Source organism: Bufo gargarizans, chromosome 7, assembly GCF_014858855.1.
Source record: "Bufo gargarizans isolate SCDJY-AF-19 chromosome 7, ASM1485885v1, whole genome shotgun sequence".
NCBI lineage: Eukaryota > Metazoa > Chordata > Amphibia > Anura > Bufonidae > Bufo > Bufo gargarizans.
The window spans coordinates 33,602,122-33,625,578 of record NC_058086.1 but is presented as its reverse complement, the minus strand read 5'-3'; the positions used below and the strand labels follow the sequence as shown (position 1 = coordinate 33,625,578).

Below are 23,457 nucleotides of genomic sequence, written 5' to 3'. Positions count from 1 at the left end.
TGATCTGCGACTAAGGCCTCTTTCAGACAAGCGTGACGGATTAGGTCTGGATGCGTTCAGGGAAACTCGCACCATTTTGCAAGCAAGTTCAGTTGGTTTTGTCTGCGATTGCGTTCAGTTTTTTCCACGTTGGTAAAATGTGTTTTAATGAGTTTTTGACTGAAGCCCCATTCACTTCTATGGGGCCAGGGCTGCGTGAAAAAATGAATATATAGAACATGCTGCATTTTTCACGCAACGCAGAACTGATGCGTGAAAAAAAAAAAAGCGCTATTTCAGACGCTTGTATTTGCAATGCATATATAGTCCGTATTTAATGTAACGGATTCCACCTGCTAATGTTAATGAATGGAGCTATTCACATGGGCGAATAAATTCCATCAGCATTTGAAATTCGCAGCATGTCAGAGTTTTGTGCGGATCTGTTTCTGTGAATGCCCACGGAACAGCGCCCGTGTATTGTGTATCAGCAAATGCGGGCCGCAATACGGCAACGGGCAGCACACGTTCGTGTGCAGGAGGCCTAAGGCTTAGTTACACTGTCTGCAGGGAGCCTGAGGTAGTCTGGGACACACCCTTGTCTCATCATTGGTCCCGCCCCCTGCAGCTCTGCCTCCTCTGATAGGCTTGTGCCCACACACGGCAGCCAATCACAGGCTCAGCATGAAGTCAGTGCGTGGAGAGGCGATTTACATTAAAGGAAGGGCCAAACAACAACAGTACAGATTAATAAACCTCCGGGGAGAAAAAGAAGATAACAAGTGACTGCTGCACATCTAGTGAGGGGAATGACCCCAAGTAATCGAATTAATCAAAGACATTTAACTTTCCCCCAAACTGTCGTTGTGGGCGGAGTCACTGCCTGTTATTTGCTAGGCCGCACATTTTCTATTTTTGCATTATGAGAAAATGAAATATTTTAATTTTGCAGCAGAACTTTCCACCATTTACCAAAGAATGACCTATTAAAGTTCTGGGCAAGTTCTGAACTAAAAACACATCATTAAATACAATATTTCTTACAAATCAGAGCCGCGCATTCCTTTGAAATAGACGGCATCTACTGCAGCCTGCCTGGTACTTGTTATAATGGGATATTTCCTGCTGTTATTTTTCTCAGGAAGGCTTCCAACCCCCCTACCCCTCCCTGTCACTTGGAGACTCATTTTCTGGCTGGCTGCCCCTTTCACCTGCCATTATGGAGCGACAGACAGTCCTTCCAAGCTTTGTGCATGCCATGAGCATTGCAACAAAGATGGACCAGGGGTGTGGTGCAGGCAGACGGACGAGCGGCCAGCAAAGCGCAGGACAGGGGTCCTACCACCGCCAGACGTCTGATCACTCTGCAAATACTCAGCACCTCTGCTATATGAGAGAGATAGAGAGATAGAGAGAGATAGATAGATAGATAGATAGAGAGAGAGATAGAGAGAGAGAGATAGATAGAGAGAGAGAGCTCATGCACACGACCGCTGTAAGCGGCGGCTCGGATGCAGATCCATTGACTTCAATGGGGCCGCAAAAGATGCAGACAGCACTCCGTGTGCTGTCCGCATCCGTGGCTCTGTTCCGCGGCCCAGCAAAAAAAATATAACGTCCTATTCTTGTCCGCGCTTTGCAGACAAGAATAGGCATTTATATTGCAGGCGCCCATTCTGCAAATTGTGGAAGGCAACTCGGGCGGCTTCCGTTTTTTGCAGACCGCAAAAAAACGGAACGGTCGTGTGTGTGTGTGAGTGAGAGTTAAGTGACTTTATTCCCCTCTTTTCTGACATGTTCAGTGCATGACTTTTTATACTTTTTTTTTAAATGAGGGGTTTCCTCTGACCACCCCCGCTTTAACCCCTGATGGACTGAGGATTATAAACGTTACCCTCTGTATATTATACAGTGCACTTTATAGATTTACATTATGCCTTTAGCAATGACACTTATGTTCTGCCAATACATGGAATGCACTTTATATATGACTATGATGTGCTGTCGTATTGGAGGTCATTTCTCGCTGGCTGCTAGGAGACGTATCACGCTGCGTGAAAATGGCTCTGGAAAAAGCCGAGGTGCTGATGGTGTAAGGCGGTGTTCACACCAGGTTTTCATCCCACGTTTAACATTACATTGGGGGAAAGAAAAAGGTGGAAGCACATAGTATGCTCCACTTTACCATCCTGCGGAGTCCAGGACAAGTGGAATCCTGTAGTGACGGATGGTCCTGTACGGCACCTGTCCGACGCATTCATCTATGGATACATCATATATATACATTAAACATGGGACAAACACCTAATGTGAACACAGCTGACAGAGGAATGAACTCTGTTCTGCACTGGATACTTGTTGAGTTCCGTAAGTTCTTGTGTAAGAAAACTGGACCTTGGATCAGGGAGTTGGTCGTGGGCATCCATCCGTGTAACTAGGTCCAAGGGCTGCTTCCCTCTCAGTATGTCGATGGATAGACGATAGACAGCAGAAAGATAGATACATTCGATGGATGGATAGATAAATACATTTGATGGACAGACAGATTCAATGGATAAATAGATTCAACAAATAGACAGACAGACATATTTGATCATTAGACAGACGGATAGATGAAAGGTAATTGTGATGTGACCCTTATTGCCCAGGGGATGACTACATGGATATTATTTATTAATAATATAGAATAATAAACACATGAATTGTTATTCTATATTATTGATAAGAGTGAAATGGATTGCCGCCCCCACCCCTTTCTACCATTAGGCTAGGACTACACGATGACATGCGTCACGTGACATTTAGTCGCGCCAGTCACGCAACACTTTTTATAATGATAGTCTAGGTTGCCACACTGCGACACATCAATAGCAAAAGAAACATCCAAGATGGACTGTCACGTCACAGTCGCAACGCGACACCATAGACTATCATTATAAAAATTGTCGCGTGACACATGTTGCAGTGTAGTTGCGCCCTTTGTATCCCGTGACACATGTCGCCGTGTAGCCCTAGCCTTACTCTCTGAGCCAGGACACACCCTGGCTGGACGTAGCAGTATGTGGCGGTCAGGAGTCACCGTCTAGTAAGTGATATCCCTTCACCTGCTTCTTCCATACGGACCGGTTCCCCAGGCCGGGCCTACATCCCAGTCCGGCTGCAGCTGATAGGATACACATAAATTTAGCGCCGCTCTGACCGACAGAGAAGCCTGGATCACAAATCACCGAAGATACAAAGTATCAACATGTGCGACACAATCCTGTCCTCAGATACAGGCACAATACTTGTAACATTCACACACCATAGAAGGGTCCCCATTATATTAATACGGGCCGCTCAGATACCGCCACAGATTAAAACCTCCCACAATTACTGAATTCATGGAATTAAAACAAAAAATAAAAAAGGAGAAAATCCCCAATCTCAGACCTCTGTTGTCTGTCGGGTAAATTGCATTTGCTAAATCTGCCGATAAGAGCCTGAAATTCCTAATCAGCAGCGAGCAGATGGTCCTGTGGGCACGGCCGGAGCCACACCTTGTACCCGTGCTTTTATTCCACCCCATACATATGCATTAATACAATAGCTATCTCCAAGTAGCAAGACAGAAATGACCATGCACGGTTAACCCATGCAATGCCGGTCCCTGTGCAGGAGAGAAAGGGTTAACAACAACAACAGGTTGGCTGGGTCATTTACCTCTTTCCTCCTGCTGGGTGCCCCGGGTCTGGTCACCAGGGCGGTCTCATTGAGCACAATGGCAACGTCTTCCACAAAGGGGGCATCTGGCATGGTGTTGTCCGCCTCCAGCTCGACGACCTGCAGCCCAAGCTTGTCCTTTAAGACCCTGGTGTAGAGCTCGTGCTCCCTCCTCGCCCTGGCTGTGTCCACCTCTCCGCTCTCATTCATCCGGAGAGCCTGCTGGCTTAAGGAGTCTGGGATGCTTCGCACTATGGCGTGTGTGCATTTGCCTAAGCTTGACACTGCTTGCACAGACATGGTGACAGAATCGTGCTCAGCCCTGACCACCCGTGTAAACAAAAACCTAGCAAGAGGCAAAGCTACATTCTCCGCCCGCATGTAAACTGGGCCCTAGGACAAAGATGTAATGCAGTTTGCAATTGGTCACTTATCACTGCCGGCTGATTGGGTGCTGCACGATCCTGTCTGACAGCTGCAGCCTTGCCTGGTGGGGAGCCGAGCATGTGCTTTCATTCATGGTGATTACTGGATGTTCCCAGCAGCAGCAGAGAAGAGGAGCGCAGGTTGCAGCATCTTCCAGGAACCTGCACCTAACAGCCCCTCGTATAACGCCCTGGATTTACTAACAGATAATGAGCAGGCGAATCCGTAATCCAATCTATAACATCATCCTTAACCCCTTAAAGCCTATGGACACCTATCTTTGAATCCATATTTTTTTTATATTGCATTGCCTATGTTACATGATCAAAAAAAATAATAAAGACTTCTGCAATTGCTGGCTATTAAGATTTGCATCGTTACAATACATAGCAAGCTGCAGGGTACTCTTCACAGTGAAACGGCATCTGTCAGCAGATTTGTGCCTAGGACACCGGCTGACCGCTAGTGACGAGCGGCAGGGGCTATATTCGAATTTGCGATATTTCACAAATATTTTGTAGAATATTCGTCATATATTCGTAAATTTCGACAATTCGAGATTATTTTATTAAATGCGAAAAAATCGGCAATGTAAAAATCGCGTAATGCGAATTCGTAAAGCGGGATACAGGCGTGGGTCACTTTGCCTACATTTTTCAAGCTGTTATAAGTTTCCTGAGACTGGAGAAAATGGTCGGCACGGCAGAACATTACAATAGCTTTATATGCAGATAGAGTCAAGTGCTCCAATATATTTGCGATTGCGCTAATCGGCAGTGATTAGAATATTTTTTGGCACTACGTGCAACTTTTTAGCAGGTCTGACTGCAGATTACTGATTGGTGCACTATGTATTGTTGTGGACTTGACATTGCTTCCTTCTCGTCGGCCCACAAGCAAGAAGCAGAAAGTATTCATGTCTTCAGATGGAAAAAAAATCTGAATATTCAATATAACGAATATATAACACTATATTCTAAATATTCATGGCAATATTCGCAATAAAAATTCGCTATTCGAATATTCGTGCTCAACACTACTGACCTGTTACATGTGCACTTGGCAGCTGAAGGCAGGACTGGTGCAAGGATTTTTGCCACCTAGGCGAAAGCTAATTTTGCCGCCCCCTTGACTCAGCCCTTTGACCCGCCCCTTTTTTTTGTCGGCCACCTATTTAAGGATTGTTGCATGCAACATTTTACTTGACCAGCTAATTTTAGATATTCTAGGTGGTCATCTGTGCCATTTTGGCCTCAAAAAATTAAATGACCCCCCTACACTACATTACATCATTGACAACTGTAAGTTTTTACCTTGACTGGTGGTGGCCTAGGTGTGTTTATCAGCAGGTCTGCTCCAGTCACTGTTATGGGGGGATCTGTGGATGACACTGTTATGGGGGATCTGTGGATGACACTGTTATTTGGGGGATCTGTGGATGATACTGTTATGGGGGGGGGTCTGTGGATGATACTGTTATGGGGGGGATCTGTGGATGATACTGTTATGGGGGGGGATCTGTGGATGACACTGTTATGGGGGGATCTGTGGATGACACTGTTATTTGGGGGATCTGTGGATGATACTGTTATGGGGGGGGGGGTCTGTGGATGATACTGTTATGGGGGGGATCTGTGGATGATACTGTTATGGGGGGGGATCTGTGGATGATACTGTTATGGGGGGGGATCTGTGGATGATACTGTTATGGGGGGGATCTGTGGATGGCACTGTTATGGGGGATCTGTGGATGACACACTGTTATGGGGGGGGATCTGTGGATAGCACTGTTATGGGGGGATCTGTGGATAGCACTGTTATGGGGGGGATCTGTGGATGGCACTGTTATGGGGGATCTATGGATGACACACTGTTATGGGGGGGATCTGTGGATAGCACTGTTATGGGGGGGATCTGTGGATAGCACTGTTATGGGGGGGATCTGTGGATAGCACTGTTATGGGGGGGATCTGTGGATAGCACTGTTATGGGGGGGATCTGTGGATAGCACTGTTATGGGGGGGATCTGTGGATAGCACTGTTATGGGGGGGATCTGTGGATAGCACTGTTATGGGGGGGATCTGTGGATAGCACTGTTATGGGGGGGATCTGTGGATAGCACTGTTATGGGGGGGATCTGTGGATAGCACTGTTATGGGGGGGATCTGTGGATAACACGCTGTTATGGGGGATCTGTGGATAACACGCTGTTATGGCGGATCTGTGGATAACACACTGTTAGGGAGGATCTGTGGATGACACACTGTTATGGAGGATCTGTGGATGACACTGTTATGGGGATCTGTGGATGACACGCTGTTATGGGGGATCTGTGGATGACACACTGTTATGGGGGATCTGTGGATGACACACTGTTATGGGGGATCTGTGGATGACACACTGTTATGGGGGATCTGTGGATGACACGCTGTTATGGGGGATCTGTGGATGACACACTGTTAGGGGGGATCTGTGGATGACACGCTGTTATGGGGGATCTGCGGATGACACGCTGTTATGGGGGATCTGTGGATGACACTGTTATGGATGATCTGTGGATGACACGCTGTTATGGGGGATCTGTGGATGACACGCTGTTATGGGGGATCTGTGGATGACACGCTGTTATGGGGGATCTGTGGATGACACCTTGTTATGGGGGATCTGTGGACGACACGCTGTTATGGGGGATCTGTGGATGACACTGTTATGGGGGGATCTGTGGATAGCACTGTTATGGGGGATCTGTGGATGACACACTGTTATGGATGATCTGTGGATGACACGCTGTTATGGGGGATCTGTGGACGACACGCTGTTATGGGGGATCTGTGGATGACACATACGGTATATAGCATCTTATGCTATATGTGTCATCCACAGATACCCCTCCCCGCTGCTCACAGTAGTATACAATTATAAACTGTAATCCGCATCCTGCAGTAACTTTAAATCAGCGCTCATCTCTTTACTACCTTACATAAAGCTCCAGTAACAGGCAGGGTGGGCGGCAGCGCTCACTCACTGACGTCACGCGCCTGCGCCACCTAGTGGGAGGAGCAGGCGTGTGACATCAGTGAGTGAGCGCCGCCCGCCCTGCCTGTTACTGGAGCTGTATGTAAGGTAGTAAAGAGATGAGCGCTGATTTAAAGTTACTGCAGGATGCGGATTACAGTTTATAATTGTATACTACTGTGAGCGGTGGGGCCAGTGTAGAGTAGCACAGGAGAGTCAGAGCGGAGAGTGCTGTGACTTCTATTGCAGCCAGAGCGGTGGACCACCTTGTTTATGGGTGGCGCCGGCCCTGGCTGAAGGCATCTGTGTTGGTCCCATGTTCATATGTGCCCGCATTGCTGAGAAAAATTAGGTTTTAATATATGCAAATGAGCCTCTAGGAGCAATGGGGGCGTTACTGTTAGGCTAGGGCTACACAACGACATGTGTCGCGCAACATATTTTGTAATGGTAGTCAATGGTGTCGCACAAAAATCCATCCTGGATGGATTCTTTGAGACTGCCATGTCGCAGTGCGACACCATTGTCTACCATTATAAAAATTGTCGCGCGACAACTGTCGGCGTGTAGCCCTAGCCTTACACCTAGAGGCTCTGCACCCTCTGCACTTTGATTGACAGGGCCAGGCAGTGATGACATTTACACTGCCTAGTGTTGGTATACTATATATATTTATATACAGGGTGAGTCAAAAGTCCCAGGACACCCTTTTATTTCAGAAAGTAAAGTGAAAATGAAATATCTGAATACAGATAGTGGATGAGGGGGCCTATCTTTTAGGCCAGGGATGCCCAACCTGTGGCCATCCAGCTGTTGTAAAACTACAACTCCCACCATGCCCTGCTGTAGGCTGTTAGCAGTAGGCTATATGGGCATGTTGGGAGTTGTAGTTTTGCAACAGCTGGAGGGTCGTAGGTTGTGCATTCCTGTTTTAGACTATGTCCGGCACATGGCTGCCATCTTGAAAGCAGCCATATTGGATCAAGGACAAATTTTTCTAATCGGAAGGGGGTCATGTAGCATATCAAAGAACACCAGAATATTATCAGAAATCGATTGCCACAATCTTGTGGTTCAAAAGATATCAACACACAAAGTTGCAACAACAACCGGGAACGCTCGTTCATCAGGTAATCGGTGGTGCATTTACACTGCGAGATCATCGCTAACCAGCTGGTTAGCGATGATCTGTTCAATTCTCGGCCTGTGTAAAGGGCCTTTAAGGTGCATGGCAAGCTAATCTATAGGATCTACTAATGCATATGGCCAACCCACCTAGTTCTTCCCAGAAGGAATGCACAGAATGTCTCACATACCTTGTGTTGTCCCCCACCAGAGAACAAAGCAAGTCTAAAAAAGCACAGACATCCGTAAAATTTACATTTCAAGTGGATAATTCCGTCCTCCATAAAAAAGAATCAGACAAGAAAACTATTGGAGTCTTTTCTTTGATACTTTCATGCTAATTATTTCACATGACATAGAGGGGAACTTTCCAGATGCACCTCTAGGACAGGGTCAAATGGATGGCTTATCCTTAGGATATCCTGGCACCCTTGGCGATCAACTGACTGGAGGGGCCTCGGCGTATGTCCTCTTCTTTGTGTACCAGGAACAGCTCCGTACATTTGGCAGTGGTCGCGCTTGGTATTACAGCTCGACCTGAGCTGTGAGTGAAGGGGCCTGAGCTGCAATACCAGGAGCGGCCACTACCAAATGTACGGAGCTGTTTACAAACAAGCATCCTCCCAGTCCCTACGATCAGTTGATCGGTGGCAGTGCCGAGAGTCAAACCCACCACTGATCTGATATTGATGCCCTATCCTACAAATATTATTCATGACCATGGATGTAATAAAATTCTATTCCATTTTCGGGCAGGATTGTTGAAATTTCCAGACTACTGGATTCCCAAAATATTTCTGAATATCTAACCTTCGCTGTTTTCTCTCAGGGGACATGCTGCCACTATCTCCATGTGGTGCCAGAGGACTTCATGGTGGTCCCCAGTGCAGAGGAATGCTTATCATCTTCATCATCCCGCTATTCATAATCCATCCCAAGCCACGATGTGGATCCTGTGTGTGAGGAAGCAAAATGAAGTGAGCTATGATGATAAAATCAAAGGCAGGCACGGCAGCTAATAGGGCTAAAGGCTTCCGGCTCCAGTGAAAAAAGGGAAAATGTACGGAATTTTCTTGTACGTATCTCCTTTAGGTCTGACTCAACGTACTGTAGACATATGGAACAATTCAAGGGTGGGGCAAGTAAGGCAGTGGCCTAAGGCCACAAACTGAGAGATACATTGTCATTTAGGATTGCATGTGTGTGTAAAATCCTGACAACGCTGCAATTTCAGTGGTGACAATTTTCTTCCTTTCTTGCAGCCAGTCACACAGGGTATGATCAGAAATGCAGGGAGATTTATCATTCAGTTTGCGACAGAATAGTGGCGCTATTCGACTTAGAAAAAATACTTGCAAGTGGCTTTTATACGGCGCCTTTGCCACATTTCCAAAAGGGGGCAGGGCAAGGGCGGGAAAGGAGGCGTGCACGGCTGCCGCAACAAATGAAGCCAGAAATCTACGGCAGCTCAGAGCTCACATTTCTGTTTAGGTGCACGGACTGCCTAAGGATGCACCTAATTTATGGCCTGTGCAAAAAGCGGCTGTCTTAATAACTAACCCCCATGCCTTTTTTTTCGGTGCAGCATTTCTACCAAGGATTTTTACAATGCACAAAAAGTAAACATAAAAAATGTAAATAAATCTGCGGTATATGCATTGCAGCTCTTCCTTTGAATTGATTCAGACCATGCAAGTAAATGGGGCCGAACCGCGATACCAAACATTGTCTATGGACAAGGATGGCGCTGTTTCTGGAAGAAGAAGTAGACCTGGCTTCTTTCTAATCCCGGACAACCCCGTTACCTTTTTGAATCCTAGGTTTATGACATCCGTCATAGTTACGCACACACTGACCATGATACGTGAACATCATGTATTTCAGTACGAGATAAGTAAATCAAGGCAGAGAGTTTCAATGTTTTACACAGATTTTATCTCTGAAATTTTGTACATTTCTGAGCAAAAGCAGATATTTTTTTCCTAGACGTGCATACTTAAATCGGGTCTCTCATCAGGACAACCCCTGGTATGTTCTGCTAGGGCATACGGAGGTCATAAAGGGGGGGTCTCCAGCTCACGTGACCCCCTGTGTGTGCCAGAGAAGAGAGCTGCTGGACTTCTGGCAGACTCGAGATGTTGCTGTAGGGAAAATGCTTTGCCGGCTGAATTTTCCCACAACACCACATGATGCTCTTAAAGGAATTGTCTATTTGAGAGAATCCCTTAAAAAATGCTATAAGCTAAATGGTGTGACCGGCAAAAGAAAGAAATAGGACCGGATGCCCCCCTTTAAAAAAGGCTCCACCTAAAATAATTCTGTGACCATAAATCTGGTCTACAGATCCGAAGAAAAAAAGAAGAGAAACCAGCAAGTAACATCTTCTCCTTGTATCATACTTATTAAGTCTACTCAGTTACCGTTTCCTGTTTTGGGTGGAGCCAGGGAAGTAGAGGTTGGAGTTGCACCCAGGCCCTAGAGCCAAAAGATATCTTTGCCCCACATATGGAGAAAAGGGAAGAGGCCATATTACAGATTTCACATTGTGGTTGGAGCTGCCTTTCAAGGTGTACTGGACATACACATTAGATAGCTATGGGACAACTGCTACCTCTCCCAATGACCCCCTCACCACACATACAAGCTCACCTTGGTATATTGCATATGCTCTGAATGGGCAGAAAGCAACTGCCAGACACCTCGGGCAGCGACTTATCTCCCCGAGAACAAAAGGATGGGACCTGTTGAAGATCAACAGCATGATCCTTCTATGCCCTGACATCCACCACTGGGAAAGAGTTGGGAGGCCCCATACATAATACCTGATTAGCTAGTCCTGCTAAAATAAGTGAGTTTGGGTAATATTAATCTAGTAATTATGGTCAAGTTAAAGAAACACTCCGAGTTTTTTTTTGGACATATAATACTAACTCATCAGTTTAGTGGCATCAATAAAATTTGGACAGGGTCATGTGATCCCAGTCTGACTTAAAGTCAAGAGTCCTGTGTAGACTGGTAGTCAGTCTCTCCTATGTGGCTGACTTCCTGTGAACTACCAGATTACATTACCACCTATAAAATCCCTTCTGGCAGCATTCAGACACATCTCCTCCACACCAGTCTCCACCGTCCTTGTTCCTCTGTATGTGTCTCCACACACTTATCGCAGTTAAAAATATCAAAAGAGCAGTGATATGGTAGGTGTGTCCAAACAACGATTAGCTGCAGACTTATAAAACTCTCTTGGCTCACACTTACTGTCTATACTATCTGAGTGCACTGTGTGCAGACTCTTCAGTGTATTTCTATTAGAGGCATTTGCACACTGGTCTCCCCTGACTCACTGTCTATACCTGTGTTGGCTAACCTCCGGCACTCCAGATGTGGTAAAACTACAACTCCCAAGATGTACACTTGCTTGGCTGTTCTCAGAAATCCATTGAAATGAATGGCGCATCCTGGGAGTCGTAGTTTCACCACAGCTGGAGTGCCGGAGGTTAGCCATCACTGGTCTATATTAACTGTGTGCAGACTCTCCACTGTATTTGTATTAGATGCATCGTTATACTGGACTCCCCTGACTCGCACCTACCATCTAATACTATCTGTGTGTACTGTGTGCAGAATATCCAGTGTATTTCTATTAGATGCATCTTCATACTGGTCTCTCCTGACTTACATCTACTGTCCATACTGTCTGTGTCAGGCAGACAAGTCGAGCACCGAGTGATCAGCTTGGCGCTCAAGGCAGACCTAGGAGCAGGGAGCCTCCCAGCTAGCAAAGCCGCCCTGGGAATGAGGCCAAACACAGATCCTCGCTCCCGAAGCTAAGCAGCAGGTCTGCGGCTGATGGGAGACCGGGTGTGCCTTTGGCGCCCCGTGACACTTCCTGTATGTAAGGGCTGACAGGAAGAAACCTATCTCAAGCAGAAGGTCGGGAAGACAGGCTGAAGCTGCATCACAAAGGAATACACAGAGACTCTGCAGTAGCAGCGGTCCCCAACCGCCGGGCCGCGAAAGATTGCCGGGCCGCACAGGAGAGAGGAGGGGAGACGCCAGGTGCATGCGCGCCCGACGCGCACATCAGAGTGGCCAGAGTCAGTGGAGAAGGAGGGAGGGACGGAGGGAGGGAATCCCTCCCTACCATGACGCGGCCGCCGCAGAGCACAATAAAATGAGTGGCTCTGACGCTGCCCGCACATCTGCCACCAATGAATGTGTGGCTAATATTAAAGTAGGAGGAGGGGCGGGGAAGGGTTTACCGCTGCACCATCTGAGCTAGTGTGTTCGGCGAACGGCAGCAGCGGCCTCCTCCTCCTGAGTCTTGTGTTCTTCAGTCCCCAGCCATTAGTGCTCTGAAAAGCAGCCGGCGCAGGTACCCGGCCCACACGCTGCAAGATTATTAGCCTGCCTCAAAATAAAGGCATAAAACAAGTATCAGGCAGCCAGCAAGATTTGGGGTTAATGTGACTCATTAACCGCAATGTTGCCAGTAGCCAGGGCCGGTGCTACCATAAGGCAGACCAAGCGGTCGCCTTAGGGCGCCCCCTGGGGGAGGGCGGAAAAATGTGACATGAAGGGGGAGAAATGTAACATGGGGGTCTCATGGCTGACATTGGGGGCTGATGTCTGACATGGGGTTCTGATCTGAGGTCTGATTAACATTGGGGGTCTGATTGCTGGTCTGACCTGAGGTGTAATGGAAAATATTTTTTTCTTATTATCCTCCTCTAACACCTAGGTGTGTCTTAGAGGGCGAAAAATATGGTCCTTAAACCAGCCATTGTCTGAAGCAGAGAGAAGATACCAGGACCACAGAGAGGAGAAGCGAGGGGAGGGGAGGGGGGGGGGCAAAATGTAGCTTCGCTTGTGTTGGCAAATATCCTTGCACCGGCCCTGCCAGTAGCCATCATTTGAGAAGATGGGGTCACCTATTATTAATCTGAGATACATGGTGCTATGACATTAGTACCCAATGTACCTTAAAGTATAAGGTCTCATGCACACGACCGTTGTTGTGTTCTGTTCCGCAAAATGGGGTTCCGTTGTTCCGTGATCCGTTTCCATGTGTCTTCCTTTATTTTTGGAGGATCACCAGACATAAAGAAAAGTTAAAAAAAGTCTAAGTCAAGTTTGCCATGCAAATGATAGGGAAAAAAATGGACGCGGATGACAATCTTGTGTGCCTCCGTGTTTTTTCACAGACCCATTAATTTAAATGGGTCCGCGAACCGTTTTTCGTGAAAAAAATAGGACAGGTTATATTTTTTTGACGGGCTGAAACCACGGATCACGGACGCGGATGACAAACGGTGCATTAGCCGAGTTTTCAACGGACCCATTAGGTAGTGTGCATGAGGCCTAAAAGTAAGTGGCCCCAAGCACCTCATCAAAAAATTGGCAACATTGGGTTAACCATTAATGTGAGGTTCACATGATGAGGTTACTTACTATTAATGTGAGGCACATGCAGGTCCAAATTGATAAAACAATGTGCCTCATATTAACAGCAAGTTACTCCAGCATGTACCTGATGCCATTAACCCCATCTTTATATAGTGTTATATATTTTAATATGCACCTTGTGTTTTGTTATGCGCGTGAATCAGTCAGCGCCGATCAGCACCTCCCTAAGCCCCGCCCACCACCTAAGCCCCGCCTCAGAATCCCCTCACCCCACCCGTTCCCTGGGAAAATTGTCTTGCATGAAACTGGTCCATGGTGCAAAAAAGGTTGGGGACCACTGAGTTAGAGGACAGCAGTTCTCAGGTTGTCCGAGTTATATAAAAACCCTGGCAACCCCTGTAAACTGTCTAAGGCCTCTTTCACACGGGCGTTGCGGGAAAAGGTGCGGGTGCGTTGCGGGAACATGCGCGATTTTTCCGCGCGAGTGCAAAACATTGTAATGCGCTGGAGGGGTTAAAAAAAAAGATTATTTTTTTTAAACTCACCTTAATCCACTTGATCGCGCAGCCCGGCATCTCCTTCTGTCTTCTTATTTGCTGTGTGCAGGAAAAGGACCTGTGGTGATGTCACTCCGGTCATCACATGGTCCATCACATGATCTTTTACCATGTGATGGATCATGTGATGACCGGAGTGACGTCACTAAGAAGACAGAAGAGAAGCCGGGCTGTGCGATCAAGTGGATTAAGGTGAGTTAAAAAAATAAATATTTTTTTTTTAACCCCTCCAGCGCTATTTTACTATGCATTCTGTATTCAGAATGCTATTATTTTCCCTTATAACCCTGTTATAAGGGAAAATAATAATGATCGGGTCTCCATCCCGATCGTCTCCTAGCAACCGTGCGTGAAAATCGCACCGCATCCGCACTTGCTTGCGGATGCTTGCGATTTCACGCAGCCCCATTTACTTCTATGGGGCCTGCGTTGCGTGTAAAACGCAGAATATAGAGCATGCTGCGATTTTCACGCAACGCACAAGTGATGCGTGAAAATCACCGCTCATGTGAACAGCCCCATAGAAATGAATGGGTCGGGATTCAGTGCGGGTGCAATGCGTTCAACTCACGCATTCGCATCCGTGCGGAATACTCGCCCGTGTGAAAGGGGCCTAAAACAACAAAAGAATGCATACCCACCCATTTTCTCTGCTGTTACTTCCTGCGCTGCGCTCTGGTCCTCACTGCTGCTCTTTGGTTTTCTGCGCACAAAGGTCACCACTGCAGCCAATCATTTGTCTCGGCAGAGACGTCCCATGAACAGCTGAGGTCATTGATTGGCTGTGGTGGTGACCTTGGAACGGAACGTCATTACTGCAGCCAAGAAGATGATGACAGCAGTGGAAGGACAGAAGCGCAGCGCTACAAGAAACAGAGGAAAATGTTTTCATTTGCTATTTTAGACCATTTAAAGGGGTTCTTTATAAAATTTGGCCAACCACATTTAAAGGGCGTCTGTCAGCAGTTTTGTCCCTATGACACTGGCTGACCTGTTACATGTGCGCTTGGCAGCTGAAGGCATCTGTGTTGGTCCCATGTTCATATGTGTCCGCATTACTGCGTTTACACTGCCTGGTCCTGTCAATCAAAGTGCAGAGGGCGCAGCAGTTGCAGAGAGAGCGGAGCCTCTAGGTGTAATGGTAACGCCCTCGTTGCTCCTAGAGGCTCATTTGCATATATTAAAACATAATTTTTCTCAGCAATGTGGGCACAAGTAACAGGTCAGCCAGTGTCATAGGTACAAAACTGCTGACAGATGCCCTTTAAGAGTCAGCATAAAAAGGACAATGTGATGAGATGCCATCCATTCTGTCTCTGCAAAGCCAGAGAGGCATGATGGGAAATGTAGCTGCATTAGGGGGGCCGTATCAGAGGGCAGGAGGAAATTAAGGTGGCTGGCAACCCATAAATGGCACATGTAAAAAACAGGCTTACATAAGAGCCTCTACATTACATAATCGTCTATAGGCAAAAGGAAAAACTGTCACCGCCACGCTTCTTTACGACAAGAAGGTATGAAGAACATTCCAGTCCCGTCTCTGTGTCTTGTTCTCTTTCCACTGTCTATATATTTTTTTTGCCTAGACAAGTAAATGAGAGAGCGCATTCCTCTAAGACACATCTTCAGAATGGAAAGGAAAAAATGTCCAGGTGGGAAAATGAATAAAAGATGAATTTGCCTTTTCTTATATAAGGTATATTTCGAGCTGGCGGGTGAATAATGCGCCCATTAGCTCCGTCTAATAACAGCCACATTTAGTTCGGAAATTTGGAATAGTCTCCGGGTAAATCTTTATTTTTTCTTCCATTCAATTCCAAACGGTTTTCCTTAGACATTCCATTCGGCAGCAGCGGAAAGTCATTAATCTCGTGTCTGACACAAATGAACATGGAGCAGTAGACATAGTTTCCACTGTTTGCGGACTGCAGAGGTTGTTTTAATAACTCTACGGGGTGAAAGCCGATGTGAACGGTACGAGAAATCTCAACAGATAGCCATAGTCTGATCCGGAGCTGGGTGGCTACAGGATGGAAGCCTTATTGTGTGAGGAACGCGAAACCCTCGAGAGGTACAAACAAGAAAGTTTTCTCTAGTCTAAACGGTGACAATGACATTATTATCATTCCATCAGCAGGCAGGCAAACTGGGCACAAGTATAGGGCAGAACAGCGAGGAGAGGCACCGGCAGGCGTAAGCCCACTCAGTGTCATAGCCGTACTGCAGAAACAGCAATTGCAAAACCTTGCAGGACCATGTCATCATTACACGTAGTAGACATGTATGGTCCCTGGTGGTCAGGTGTCAGGCCCAGGATATTTAAAGGGAATGTCCAGTGACCATATAATCAGAGCTACTTTCTTTCTACAAACCGGATTCCAAAAAAGTTGGGACACTATACAAATCGTGAATAAAAACTGGATGCAATGATGTGGAGGTGCCAACTTCTAATATTTTATTCAGAATAGAACATAAATCACGGAACAAAAGTTTAAACTGAGAAAATGTACCATTTTAAGGGAAAAATATGTTGAATCGGAATTTCATGGTGTCAACAAATCCCCAAAAAGTTGGGACAAGGCCATTTTCAACACTGTGCGGCATCTCCCCTTCTTCTTACAACACTCAACAGACGTCTGGGGACCGAGGAGACCAGTTTCTCCAGTTTAGAAATGGGAATGCTCTCCCATTCTTGTCTAATACAGGCCTCTAACTGTTCCATCGTCTTGGGCCTTCTTTGTTCCACCTTCCTCTTTATGATGCGCCAAATGTTCTCTATAGGTGAAAGATCTGGACTGCAGACTGGCCATTTCAGTACCCGGATCCTTCTCCTACGCAGCCATGATGTTGTGATTGATGCAGAATGTGGTCTGGCATTATCTTGTTGAAAAATGCAGGGTCTTCCCTGAAAGAGATGCCGTCTGGATGGGAGCAGATGTTGTTCTAGAACCTGAAGATATTTTTCTGCATTGATGGTGCCTTTCCAGACATGCAAGCTGCCCATGCCACACGCACTCATGCCACCCCATACCATCAGAGATGCAGGCTTCTGAACTGAGCGTTGATAACAACTTGGGTTGTCCTTGTCCTCTTTGGTCCGGATGACATGGCGTCCCAGATTTCCAAAAAGAACTTCGAATCGTGACTCGTCTGACCACAGAACAGTCTTCCATTTTGCCACACTCCATTGTAAATGATCCCTGGCCCAGTGAAAACGCCTGAGCTTGTGGATCTTGCTTAGAAATGGCTTCTTCTTTGCACTGTAGAGTTTCAGCTGGCAGCGGCGGATGGCGCGGTGGATGGTGGTCACTGACAATGGTTTCTGGAAGTATTCCTGAGCCCATTCTGTGATTTCCTTTACAGCAGCTTTCCTGTTTGTGGTGCAGAGTCGTTTAAGGGCCCGGAGATCACAGGCATCCAGTATGGTTTTACGGCCTTGACCCTTACGCACAGAGATTGTTCCAGATTCTCAAAATCTTCGGATGATGTTATGCACAGTTGATGATGATAGATGCAAAGTCTTTGCAATGTTTCGCTGGGTAACACCTTTCTGATATTGCTCCACTATCTTTCTGCGCAACATTGTGGGAATTGGTGATCCTCTACCCATCTTGGCTTCTGAGAGACACGGCCGCTCTGAGAAGCTCTTTTTATACCCAATCATGTTGCCAATTGACCTAATTAGTGTTAATTGGTCTTCCGGCTCTTCGTTATGCTCAAATTTACTTTTTCCAGCCTCTTATTGCTACTTGTCCCAACTTTTTGGGGATTTGTTGACACCGTGAAAATTTGAATCAACGTATTTTTCCTTTAAAATGATACATTTACTCGGATTAAACGTTTGATCTGTCATCTACGTTCTATTACTAATAAAATATTGACATTTGCCATCTCCACATCATTGCATTCAGTCTTTATTCACAATTTGTTTAGTGTCCCAACTTTTTTGGAATCCGGTTTGTAATACAAAGTGAGCTAGGATAGGATATGCCACCAATGTCAGATAGGTGCAGTCTAGAGAACGGTGCCCCTGAATTGTAGGAGTGTACACTGCACATGCACGGCAGCATGCTCTTTAATCGTTTCTATGGGAGTTCCAAAAATAGCTCGGCTATTTTCTGAAGTCCCATAGAAATTAATGGAGAGCCCACAGCGCAAGCACGGCCACCGCTCCATTCACCTCTATGGGACTGCCGGAAATAGCCAAGCTAGCACTCGCTATTTTCAGGATTCCCATAGAAAGGAATGGAGGGCGACTGAGCATGCGCAGCTGCTCTCCGTTCACTTTAGTGGTCACGTTCAGGAGATAGGAGCGGGTCCCAGAGGTGGGATCTGCACCTCTCTGACATTGGTGGCATATCCGAGTGATATGCCACCAATGTCTAAGGTGAGACAACCCTTTCTAAAGGGACTTCAGGGACTCTATCAGGATAGGCCATTAATATCTGATCTGTGGGGGTCCGACTCTTGGCACCCTCCAAGATCAGCTGTTGGAAGAGGCTGTGGAGCTTTGTGACCTCTTCCTCAGGCATTGATGTCTCATTCATCGGTCAAATGTCCTTTGTCCACCTCAATCCCATTCCGGTGAATGGGCCAGGGCTGCATTACCAAGCACAGCCATTATACAATGTGTGGCACTGTGCTTGGTATACAAGCAGAGGCTGTAGAGCAAAGTATACTATGCAGTGCTGCAGCCTCTTCAGACAGCTGATTGGCAGAGGTGACAAAACTCGGACTCCCGCCATCGATCTAATATTGATGACCTTGGCTGAGGATAGGCCATAAATAGTTAAGCCCCAGAAAATCCCTTTAAAGGGGTATTTCAATCTTGCAGGATATGCCACAAATGTCTGAGATTCAGGCCACAGCTCTGACCATTTCCCCCCACCACATGAATAAGGTCAGGATGGAGATGGGAATGCCTGTTTTAGTAAACTTCTGGCTGCTTGCAGTCACCACTAGAGGGAGCCTAACCCTACTACATACTGCAAGCAATGAACTCATTGATAAAAACAGATGCAATTAGTCCCTAAGCCCACCCTAGTGGGTCAGTCTCCAGAAGGGAAGTAGTTTAATTCAGGGGTGGTCTTCTGAAGAGGTCTCACTGTATATTGAGCACCTAATAGCATCAATTTGCAGAATAAATGCCTTTGTAAATGAAATGGATACAATAAACGAGCAGGTAAATCAAGTTCTTCGCAGAAGACTCCTGCTCTGGAGTCAGTACAGATGTCTATGTTTAGGAAATCTCCTGAAAGACGAGAGTAGATTTACATTTGGATCCAAAAAGGTTTATTTCCAAGACTTATTTCCATCGGGACAGGTTGGACGACTTGAGGACTCTCATAGTGCCTTAAGCCATGAAAGTTCAAAGCACAATGGAGTGATTGTCATCTAGGTATGTGGACCTCAAAGAGGACGGTCCCCCACTGGAGAGTTGCTGACAAGAGCGTTGCTTGCTCTGGAGGACTTGGGCCTTATATAAATGGCCTGGTCCCATCATCGTCATCTAACCTGGTACTGTCAATCAACGAGGAGGAGCAGTGGTGCACTGAGTATCTTGGGCCCGCCGTCAGTGCACTTAACTGCTCATTTGCATATGGATCAAAAGTACTTTTTTTCTCCAAAATGAAGCAATGGCTCACTAAGTGAAAGGTATCATTACATTCAGTTGTGCTAGCCCTACAAAGGCTGTAACAGTGAATTTCCTGCTGACGGACTACCTTCCAGGACAGTAATATCGATAACCAATCCTTAACTGATCATTGGGGTCCCACTCCTAACACCCCGGGTTTTTTGATGAACGAAGGTACACCATTTTAAATGTGGTTGTGGCTGAGCCTGGAACTGTAGCCCGCAATAGGTCAGTTCCCTTTAAATGAATGGGCCTGAGGTGCAGTACCAGACTCTGCCACAGCAGGATGCACGGCACTGTGCTTGAGTGAACACCCATCGATTAGAAACCGATAGCAAATCCTAAGAATGGGCCGTCAATATGTACGGTCTCGGGGCCACCGTATCTGCCAGTCTGGGCCTGATTGGCTGCATTCTCCTAAATCGCTGGGTTCATGGTGTATGGGAGTTGCCCATCCTAAGCCGATCCTATTTCTCATCTCGCCCAATTGACGATGCACGCACACAAAATGACCATTATCACTCGCCCTTTGTGTCACCGCTGTAAACATTTCTTTTTTTAATTTCAGGCATGTGAAGAATGCGTTTACGTCATTGGATTTCTATCAATCTTTCTGAAATAGTAAAGTGAAGAGGATGGCGTCGCCAAAATGTCAAAAAAATCTGAAATGTAATTCCGAAGCTGTTCGACGGCTACTATCTGCAGCTGAGAAAATTCTTAAGGGCTTTTTTTTGTTAAAATGTCCTCCCAGTGATCGATTGACCCGGAGTGATTATCTGTAATCTGTTAGTGTACTTGGTAGCAAGTGCTCAAATTCCACTGCAGCGCCTTCGCAGGAGAAATGAAGCATCACACGGTGTCCATCAAAATCAATGTACTGTCTCTGAGATGCATGGACGTGTTGAGTCCTCCAGCATGAGAGACGCTCTTTGTAAGCTGGTTAATGAGTGTACTGAGCAGGGAACCCCCATTATTAAAGGGTTTGTTCCACATGGACGGTTATAAAGAATTTCTGTCTGTTTTTCCTTTTCATTTCGGCAGTACTGTCAGTTAAAATTAATAAAACAAAATACTGTCCTTGTGTAGCAGTCAGCACAGAGAGATAGAGCTCCTCTATACATAGGGAAACCATTGTCAGTTTACATAAGGGGAAGATGTTATCCGAAGGATAATTCTCGTGAAAATAGTAGATGTAGAATTGGGACAACAGCATGACAACTCTATTATTCTCTTGATAAAGATGACCACAGAAGAGTATCGCACTGGTTAGTGCAATATGTGATGCTCTAATTGAGCGCCTCTCTCTGGCCACAGTGAGTTAAGAGAAATGCTAAAAATCCAAGAGTTAAAGAGCCAGGAGAAAACATAGAATACCTGGAGAGACTTCAAAAAATGATATCCAGAAACCCATCCATCCAGTTTTTGTAAAAAAATTAATAAAATAAAAAACAGAATATTGACATATGGGCTGTTAAAACGTGCACATTTTTATTTTTTTTATGGAAGCGTCTCTTTAATATTGAGAAGGAGGGGGTGGGTGAGTCCTTTTTCTGGATCCTCATCTATTGCGCAGAGAAAATAGGTTACAAAGAGCGCCTCTCTCTATGGAGGACCTGTCCTGTCCTGCATTACAAAGGCAACCCATTCATTTCAATGTGCACTGTGTAATGCTTCATTTCCCCTGCGGGGGCGCTGCAGAGAAACTGAACACTTAAGCTGGCTATACACATTAGAGCTACAGTTAGGTCCATATATATTTGGACAAAGACAACATTTTTCTAATTTTTGTTTTGTACATTACCACAATGGATTTTGAACAAAACAATTCAGATGCAGTTGAAGTTCAGACTTTCAGCTTTAATTCAGTGGGTTAGATTGCATAAAAATGTGAGGAACTAAAGCATTTTTTAAACTTAATCCATTCATTTCGGGGGCTCAAAAGTAATTGGACAAAGTAAATAATTGCAAATAAAATGTTAATTTCTAATACTTGGTTGAGAACCGTTTGCTGGCAATGACTGCCTGAAGTCCTGAACTCATGGACATCACCAGAAGTTGTGTTTCCTCCTTGTTAACGCTCGGCCCGGCCTTTACTGCAGCGGTTTTCAGTTGCTGTTTGTTTGTGGCCTTTCTGTCTGAAGTTTAGTCTTTACCAAGTGAAATGCTCTATTGGGTTCAGATCGGGGACTGACTCGGCCATTCAGGAATATTCCACTTCTTTGCTTTAATAAACTCCTGGGTTGCTTTATGTTTTGGGTCATTGTCCATCTAGTATATTATGAAACGCCGACCAATCAGTTTGGCTGGATTTGAGCACACAGTATGTCTCTGAAAACCCCAGATATCATCCGGCTGCTTCTGTCCTGTGTCACATCATCAATAAACACTAGGGACCCAGTGCCACTGGCAGCCATGCATGCCCAAGCATCACACTGCCTCTGCCGTGTTTTACAGATGATGTCGTATGCTTTGGATCATGAGCTGTACCATGCCTTCGCCATACTTTTTTCTTTCCATCATTCTGGTAGAGGTTGATCTTGGTTTCATTTGTCCAAAGTAGGGTTGTTTCGGGTATCGAACATTCGATACCCAATCAATGCTTTTATGCCAGTATCGATTCGGTATCAGGATGTTCATTTTATCGATACTAGACCCTCCTCTTATGGCGACAGTTGAGAAGGAGGAAGGGAGGGAGTCCCTTCCTCCTATGACGCGGCCGCACTGAGCCCAATGAAGTGAGCGGCTCTGAAGCTGCCCGCACCACTGCCACCAATGAATGTGTCGCTATTAATTAAAGCAGGAGGCGGGACAGGGGAGGGAATACACTGCTGCGCTGTCTGAGCTAGTGAGCTCGGCGAATGGCAGCAGCCTCCTCCTCCTGAGTGTCCTCCCCAGAGTCAAGCAGCCAGCATGGCAGGTGCCTGGCTACTGTGCCACTAATGAGAATAAACCTTTAATACAAATACAGGAGGTGGGTGCCAGCGGTACCCGCCTCCTGTATCTGTATTAAAGGTTAATTATCATTGGTGGCACAGTGTGCCCCCCCAACCCCCCCAGTATTAAAATCATTGGTGGCAGTGGCCACAGGGTCCCCTCTTCATTGGTGGCAGTGGCAGCTTGTGATCGGAGCCCCAGCAGTGTCATCCTGGGTCTCCGATCAGTTACCATGGCAGCCAGGATGCTACTGAAGCCCTGGCTGCCATGGTAATCTCCCTGCTGCTGTGTGAATTATGCACAGGGCAGCAGGAAGAGTGTGAAGTCCTGTAACCCTAATAGAGCTCTATTAGGGTGAAAAGGAGAAGGGATTAAAAGATCTAGCCCCTAAGGGCAATAGTTATTAAATAAATAAAAATAAAAAAATGAGTAAGTATAAATCGCCCCCTTTCCCAATTTTACATATAAAATATATAAACAATAAATAAACATATTACATATCGCCACATCTAAAAAGTCCAAACTATTAAAAAAATTTTTTTTAAAACTCCTATGCGGTGAACGCCATAACAGAAAAAATAGTCACCTTGCCCCCCCAAAAAATAGGTTAGGACTAGGGCTGCACGATATGGGAATTTTGTGCGATTGCGATTAGGGCCCTAAAAATTGCGATAACG

General features: G+C 46.1%; 1 protein-coding gene across 2 annotated transcripts in view; it reads right to left on the bottom strand.

Moving 5' to 3' along the window:
• The window catches only part of DDAH1 (dimethylarginine dimethylaminohydrolase 1), a 127,395-nt gene that overhangs the window by 69,249 nt on the left and 34,689 nt on the right, over positions 1-23,457 (bottom strand). Inside the window, exon 1 of one of the 2 annotated variants that reach the window (XM_044302044.1) lies at positions 3,682-4,081. The exons of the other annotated variant lie outside the window; for it this stretch is intronic. Coding sequence (XP_044157979.1) covers positions 3,682-4,062 — 381 coding nt within the window. The 5' untranslated portion in view covers positions 4,063-4,081. Of the gene's footprint in view, positions 1-3,681; positions 4,082-23,457 lie in introns of those variants that run through there. 2 annotated transcript variants of the gene reach the window in all.